At 52.3% G+C, this 8,104-nt stretch overlaps 1 protein-coding gene across 1 annotated transcript; it reads left to right on the top strand.

The window, feature by feature from the left end:
- Nucleotides 1-664: 664 nt before the first annotated feature.
- Nucleotides 665-3,582, top strand: LOC119251071 (popy Class I histocompatibility antigen, A-1 alpha chain-like). Its single transcript, XM_054698446.1, has 7 exons — nt 665-848; nt 1,157-1,435; nt 1,575-1,850; nt 2,411-2,686; nt 2,807-2,923; nt 3,203-3,235; nt 3,365-3,582. Exons 1-7 carry the CDS (start codon nt 785-787, stop codon nt 3,406-3,408), a joined length of 1,089 nt encoding a protein of 362 aa, XP_054554421.1. The 5' UTR covers nt 665-784; the 3' UTR covers nt 3,409-3,582.
- Nucleotides 3,583-8,104: the final 4,522 nt, after the last annotated feature.

Raw genomic sequence — 8,104 nt, 5'->3', positions numbered from 1 at the left:
GTTGTTCTCCTGGGCCAGTCTCAAAGATCTGCATCCTTCCCCTTTTCCTGTGTCAAGAATTTGTATGCTAACTAACCAATGTTATCAATGAATCATGCAGTGCCATTTGCTGTCAAATTGGTTATTCAGTAATTGATCAAACAGCATTTGCAGTTTTACTTTTAAATGCATATTTTAACAATGGTAGAAACTAGCCATAAACAAATGAGAATCTAGCAGGAGTCAGCTAAAGAGATTCCTGATTTTTCAGGAATCTGCCCCATGCCTGGACCTTTGTAAGACGACAGGAGTAGCATGGCTCCCAGCATAATAACATCTTTTTGAAAGGTTTTATTCTAGTAAAGTAAATATGTAAAGCTATAATCCACATGAAAAAATTATACATGGGATCCATAATAATTTGTGAGACGGTAGAGACATCCTGAAAGAAAAACGTTTGAGAATCGCTGACCCAGTTCCTGGGCCTGGATTCAGGGAGGCAACAGTGTGACAAAGGTCTTGGTGCAGGAGAGGAGGGGCCTCGGGGTGTGGCTCTCAAGGTCTCAGTCTCCAGGGCACTGTAGGGTTACTGTTGGGGCTTCCTCATCTCCCCAGTTTCACTTCTTCTCACAACCTGTGTCTGGTCCTACTTCCTGGATACTGGTGAATCACCCCAGGGCTCACTCCCCATTGCCTGGAGGTCTCCAGAGCAGCCAATCAGCAGCCCCGCGGCTCCCGTTCCAAAGCCCTCGCCCGCCCGCCGGGACTCCGTCTCCCCAGCCCGGGTGGAGGCGCGTCCTGGGGGATGGGGGGCGCAGCCCTCCTGCTCCTGCTCGCGGTGGCCGCCGCCCCGAGGGAGACCCGGGCGGGTGAGTGCGGGTCGGGAGGGGACCGGGCGCTACCAGAGGCGGGAGCGAGGGCGTGGGCGGGCGTGGGAAAGGCGCGACCTCGCCGCCGCCCTAGTTGTCCCCCCATCTCGGCCCCGCCCCGTCCTGGCCCCTTTCCGTCCCCCCGAGACCCCAGCCTCCTCTGGCCCCCCGAGTCTTGGCCATTTTCGTCCCGCAGGCGCTTTCCACTCTCACTCTTCTTTTACCCACTTTTGGTCTCGTGGGCGTCCCTTGGGACTCGAGCCCCCGAAAGGGAGAAGAATAGCCCGGGTCTCCCCTCCCGCCCCCAGGCCCCCACTCCCTGAGGTTTTTCCACACCGCGATGTCCCGGCCCGACCTCGGGGAGCCCCGCTTCATCTCCGTGGGCTACGTGGACGACACGCAGTTCGACCGCTTCGACAGCGATTCCCTGGGCCGGAGCTTGGAGGCCCTGACGCCCTGGGCGGAGCAGGTGGAGCAGGAGAAGCAGGAGGAGTGGGACGAGGACACGCGGATCCTGAGGGGCCACGCACTGTGGTACCGCGCGCAGCTGGACACCCTGCGCGGCCTCTACAACCAGAGCGAGACCGGTGAGCTGGCGCAGGGCCGGGCCGGGTCAGCACTCCCATCCCCACGGACGGGGGTCGCTCAGGGTCTCCCCCTCCAGGCTTCTCTGCAACCTGCCCGGGAACAGCCTGCGGGACTTTCACCCCTTTTCATTCTGGACAGGCTCTCACACCTTCCAGAGGATGTCTGGCTGCGACGTGGGGCCCGACGGGCGCCTCCTCCGCGCGTACAGACAGTTCGCCTACGATGGCGCCGATTACATCGCCCTGAACACGGACCTGCGCTCCTGGACCGCTGCGGACACGGCCGCTCAGATCACCCGGCGCCAGTGGGAGGCCCAGGGAGAGGCAGAGAGATTCAGGAACTATTTGGAGGGCAGGTACTTAACGTTGCTGCGCACATGCCTGGAGTACGGGAAGGAGACTCTGCAGCGCACGGGTAAGAGGGGCCTGGGGGCCTCCCAGTCCTCCCCTGCCTGGAATAACTGCGGGTAATGAGTCCTCTCTCGGGGGACTCCCCTGGGTTTCATGTTCTGCACCAGAGAGACTCCCAGAGACTCCTGCTTCTCCTGAAGGACAGTGAAGGGATCCAGTCTCTCCTGAGACACAGACAGTCCCTGACATCACATGTCACCGGGTCCTTTTGACCAGGGGCCTGTTTGAGAACCACAAGTTTTTCTCTCAGTCTTGTTGCTGGTCTGAGAACATTTTTAGTTATGTGATTCCTGCTTTTCTGTGTCATTCACCTTCCACCCAGGTCAGGAATAAAAAGTCTGTGTTCCACTCCCTCTGCTTCATCCTACCCTGGGTTTTCATCCTCATTCTAGGACTTTCAAGGTATAGGAGAATCGCACAGATTCCTCCAAATTAGCCTGTTTTTTACATTTTGTGCTTCTTCTTGCCACACCAGTTGTCTTGTCCATTGTGAGGATGGTCTCATGAGGATTCTTCAGTGTCCATAGGGAAACACAAAGTGAGTTTTCTGATTTACCACCTCAGATCCCCCAAAGACACATGTGACCCATCACCCCTCCACTGACCATGAGGTCACCCTGAGGTGCTGGGCCCTGGGCTTCTACCCTGCGGACATCACCCTGACCTGGCAGCGAGATGGGGAGGACCTGACCCAGGAGATGGAGCTGGTGGAGACCAGGCCTGGGGGAGATGGAACCTTCCAGAAGTGGGCTGCTGTGGTGGTGCCTTCTGGAGAGGAGCAGAGATACACATGCCACGTGCAGCATGAGGGGCTGCTGGAGCCCAGAGTCCTGACTTGGGGTAAGGAGAAGGATATGGGCACTGAGGCTGTTCTCAGGGCCATTAGGATCCCTTCTGGAGACCTTCAGAGGGTCAGGATAAGGTCTGGGGCTCAGGGTATGATCTTCCCTTCCCTTCCAGTGTCCCCTCAGTCCTCCATCTCCACCGTGGTCATCATTGCTGGCCTGCTTCTCCTTGGAGCTGTGCTCACTGTTGCTGCTGTGGCTGCAGCTGTGATGTGGAGAAAGAAACGCTCAGGTAGGAAAGGAACTGGGGGGATCTTGTCCACTGGGGGCTTTCAAGTCCCAGGGAGAACTTACCCTGCCTGGTTAATGGGAAGTACCATCCACACACACGTGTGGTGCCCAGAGGGTATTTGGTCCAGTCCCCCCTCACCTCCTTTCTTCATTTTTCCCAGTCCTGACCTGGGTCTTTAGTCACAGTTCTGGAAACTTCCCTGTTGAGCAGGATTAAAAGATTCCTTTAGGTCTTCTGACCTGACTGCTTCCTGGTCTCACATGATGTTTCTTCCCACAGGAGGACAAGGAGGAAGCTACACTCCGGCCACAGGTAAGTGTGGATCAGGGGTTTGATCCCTGAGCCCCTGGGGACAGTGTAAATGGACTCCACGGGGAGTCACCCTCATCAGTCCCTCCTGTGGTCTCATCTCTGACCAGGTTCTGTTCTGTTCTCAACCAGGCTGCGACAGTGCCCAGGGCTGTGATGTGTCTCTCAGCCCCTAAGGATCTTTAACAATGAACCTGATGAAGCTTCTGTTCTGCACACCCTGGACAGCAGTGGGATGGTGTCACTGTTGTTCTTAACTGTGATATTGAGCCTTTGTTCATATTTTTATTTTGCTATGTCTACATATGTTGCTATGTCTATAAATAATAAATATAAATATAATAAATAAAAAGATTTATTTATTCATGCATACAAGAACTGGGGTACAGGCCACATGCATGGGAGGTGATAAGATTCACCAGAGACAGAGTGGGGAACAGAACAGGCAGACTGATGAAATACACTACTGAGGTGAGCAGCGGGTGAGACAGGAGAGGTCTGCTGTGCCATGTGAGATTTGTGCCTGCCGGTCGGGATCAAACCTGCACTGCAGAGACTGCGGACAGCTTCACAGTACTGCACTGAACCACCAGTACCACCAGGAGAGGCCCGGAAGTCAATTTTTTTTTATACTGTTATATTGTTATAGTTGTGTTGTTTACTTCTGTGGGCCATGACTGCAGTATTGAGATATTTCAGGAGAGAGGCAGGAGAGAGAAGGGGAGAGAAAAACGCCAGAGTAGCCCAGAGTCAAGACTTACCTGGGGTTTGGAGGCCTCAGGCCTCCTGGCCCCCGGACACCCTTTCCTGCCTTGTACCTGATTGCTGCACTGTGGCCCCGTCCCCTGTAATAGGAGAACAACAAGGAATGTGACCCAGGGGCTCCAGCATACTCAATAGCTGCTGCACAGGAAGGCGCCATAATGCAGAGACCCCTGCGGAGAGAGAGGAAGCACGTTCACACCACACCCCTGACAGCACAGACAGCAACTGTTGGTGGGATAGGCCTGGGTGCTGCTGCCGTCACCCCCAGAAAGCCATAAGCAAAGCCAGGAATGGAATCTACAAGCACTTTCACTTTTCAGATCACTGGCCATTGATCTGAGAGAATGGGGGGCATCGCACCCTGAAGGGCCCGTTCCCCCATCTCATCTCCAGCTGGCCTTGTTATAATCAGTTACACACAGACAGTCACAGCAAACAGTCCATGTGAATAGCCCATCACAGTTGCTGCTCCTGGTATCCAGCACCTGAGACTAATTATCAGCTCCTGGCCTCACCCAGACATACACTATCATAGTGAGTTTGCATGAATTCAGCAAGAACAGAGATTATTATGCAGACCTTTTAATTTTGCTTTGTTGGAACTTATAGGAACCTCAGACCGAGAGCTTCTAAAGCCAGGAGTCAGGGCTCAGGACCACACCAAGATCTCACCATCAGACTTGGCCTGCGGTACCTGTATCTTTGGGGAAATCCCTCTCGAGTCTCTCAAGACATCTGGGGTTTCTAGCCCTGTCAAGGGGTTGCCTTCTTTACCTTCATGATAGATCCTTTGTACCCCCAAACAGGTGCCAGGTTATTGTTTCCTTATTGGCTCTGAAATCAGTCTGTTTTCTGATAACACTACATTCCAGACAAAGCCTTGATAAAACACCCATATTTCCAATTGTCTATTAAAGGGAGGCGGGAAATAACATTATTAGGTCTATACAAACACACATTTTGAAATTAGAAATCAGAATATTTAGTAAAAATTTTACATTTTGGGGGGAAGAGAGAGAAAAGCAGTTGTTTCAGCTTGCTCATAAAAAGATGTAAGATTTATGAATTAAGTTATGCACTTTTCTTTAGTTTCATGACAATCTGTATTTTTTTTCATAGTGTGAGAGAACTTTGAAAGAATTAATGCACATAGAAAGAAGAGAAGAGAGAACACGGGGAATAACACACCCTAAGTTACCCATCATCTCATGGGTAAAGACCCAACCACACAGTCTTGGCTCAAAGTAGGGCCACTTGCAGCCTGAAAGATCTCCCGAGTCTGAGGCGCCTGCAGGTGGGGACCTGGGAAGTGGATGAAAGGAGCCAGCAAGTCTGGGCCAAAAGGAGCAAAATTAAAGTACAAGGCAAGGGAGAGGTCGGTCTCCCCATGGGTCTCTTCCAGGCATCTCCTTCCACGTTTCTAAGTTCCTGGTTCAAGTCCAAAGCCAAGAAGCAAGGCGGCTTCTCCTGTGTGTCTCCGGTGCTCTCTGCACTGACAAACCTTTATGTTCTGAGCAAATTGTCCATCAGAACAGCCCGTCACAGCTGACACCCCTGGTGTCCATCATGAACTTGCCCCAGAACTTGCCGTCAGCCTCCCGGTTATCCTGCCTCTGGTACATCAGAGGGCGTCAGTGTCCGGCACTCTTTGGGACATCAGCAGGGCAGAATCTCAGTTTAAAACCAGAGCTTTAGTTCAAAGAAAACAGATCATGAGTCATGTAGCATGTACGTGCAGCCTGAGTGTGCAGGTTCCTATACCAGGTATGGGTCCCTCCTCCCTGGCCCCATCTCAGAAGGACAGAGCTAAGGTAGAGGACAGGGCACTGTCTGTGGTTCTCACCTGCCGCAGACCAGCCTCCGGCAAAATGTTGTGTCAGGTTCCTGAAAGGATGAGACAGCATCGGCGAAAACGGAAGGGCTAAGGGGAAGGGGATGAGGTAGTGAGGAGACACTGACACTGGATGAGGTGCAAGTATCTTCTGCAGAGAGACTCAGCAGGTCTTTATTTATTCATTTTTAGTAATCAGAAAAAAATGCATTATCATGTGTAAAGCAGAGACAATCAGCGTATTTTATTCCCATGGACTACTGGCTCCTACAGTTTTCAGCTAGATGGTAGCCATCAAGGTTGATAGATTAAAAAACCAAACCTAACACTAAAACTTATTATTTCAGCTAGACAATTACCTAAGACAGTGGATAGCCGCCAGTACATCCCTATCAGCTAAAGCCTAAGCATCAAAAGACTCTTCTATTCATATGGCCTTCAGCCAGAGACCAGCTTCTTCTCAGCTATCAGAACTTTTTCTACCTACAAACTTCTTAACACAGTAACTTCATTTAAAAACTTTCCTAAGAAACTTCTAAATAAAAAGGAACTTCTAAAAAAGCAAAAGAAGGACTTACTACAATAGTTGTGCCTGATTGCTTGTCAGATATGTACTATAAATCATCTCCCATTGTCAAGTGGGACAAATTGTTTAATAACTAATTTCTAAACAGATAATTGTCAATGCCAATTGCTTGCAGTATGCTGATACATATAATTTATTGCCTAATGTACTTTTCTGATAAATTTTTCTCCTTTTATGACCAAGAACAAAAAATAAAGGGATGTCAAATCTTCAGCCCCACGGTGTAAGGCACAAGGAATCTTCAGCCCCACGGTGTGAGGCCCTTTAACTTCGGCCCCAAGGTGTGGGCCCTTTAGCTTCGGCCCCAAGGTGTGGGTCCTTTAGCTTCGGCCCCAAGGTGTGAGGCCCTTTAGCTTCGATGCTTGCCAGTATCTTATCTGGCTGGGGCATCAAGGCCTCCTGCAGCACTCACCAGTGTGCTCAAGTGCAAGACCACTCAGGCTCAGGGAACAGCATTGAGCTTTCTTTTCTTTTTTTTAAAGATTTATTTAATGATGCATGCTAGAACAGGGGTGTAAGCCAGAGGTGCAGGGGTGAGAGGATTCACCAGAAACAGAGTTGGGAGCATAGCAGGCAGACTGAATGAAATACACTGCTGAGGGGAGCAGCGGGCAAGACAAGAGAGGTCTACTGTGCTATGTGGGTAGCTCCCTGGCCAGCCTGGTATCAAACTCATGTTCCAAAGCTGCAGATAGCTTCACAGTGCTGTGCTTGAACCCTTGCGCCACCAGGGAGTTCAGAGTTTCTTTAACAAACAGGAGAACAGGGAAATAAAGAGTTTCTAAGGCCTCCGGGGCCAGCTGTGTCACCTCACATAGTGTCCACAGTGTCCAATAGTCACAAATTAAGGCTGCCCGTGTGAGGTGGTACAGTCCCGTCAGGGAGGGCCTTGAGCTAGTGGCACAGCCACAAGCACTGGACCAGGATCCAACTCACAGTGGCATTGGGAGGTGCTCCAAGGGGGTGCTCATCTCTGAGGAGACACCCAGCAGGCACAGACACAATCTGAATGCTGGGCTGGATGGGAAGGAGGCAAAGTACCAGGAGGTGGTGTCGGACAGTCAGCAGCAATGAAGGTCTCAAAGGGGACCTTGCTGCTGTAGCCTAAGTGGGCTGCATGCCTTGGGGTGGTGTGGGGGTGACAGAGAGCCTCTGCTGCCAGATTGCCTGCTGCCTTTGTCCATGACACTGATGGGAGCTGGTGGTAAAGTGTTCACCCACTGTCACCCACTGCCACTCCCGCTAGCTGTCAGGGTGGCCTGGGCCCTGTTCTCAAGCAGCGGCCTCCTGGAGCCTGCCAGGGTGGGTGGGGTCCATTCAAACCCAGCTGTGTCCCCAGCTCTCATCCCTAGTCCAGTGAGGTGGCCTCATCAAAGCTGTCTTGTGGCACCCACTGCGGGCGGTCTTGGTGCTGCCCAGAAGCAGCTCCTCTGGGGGGCAGGGGAGTGGGAGCCTAAGCCCTAGGGGCTCCTGTGCTTAACCCTGGCTTGCTCTGGGGGAGGGGCCCTCAGAAGGCTGCCTGCCCCCTGACAGGAAACCCCCCTCTGCCACCCCCTCTCAGGCTGTGCCCACCAGCTCCCACCTGCACACGCAGGTGCCAGGGCAGGAAACCCCCACTGCTGCTGCCAGCCCTTTCAGATTCCTGTTCCAACTGGCCTCTGGCTGTGCCCACAGGGGCAACCCCACCAAC

This window comes from Talpa occidentalis, unplaced genomic scaffold, assembly GCF_014898055.3.
Source record: "Talpa occidentalis isolate TD23 unplaced genomic scaffold, MPIMG_talOcc4v2.1 talOcc4.2, whole genome shotgun sequence".
Taxonomy (NCBI): domain Eukaryota; kingdom Metazoa; phylum Chordata; class Mammalia; order Eulipotyphla; family Talpidae; genus Talpa; species Talpa occidentalis.
Note: the sequence above shows the minus strand (reverse complement) of the source record. Positions and strands in the feature narration are given on the sequence as shown.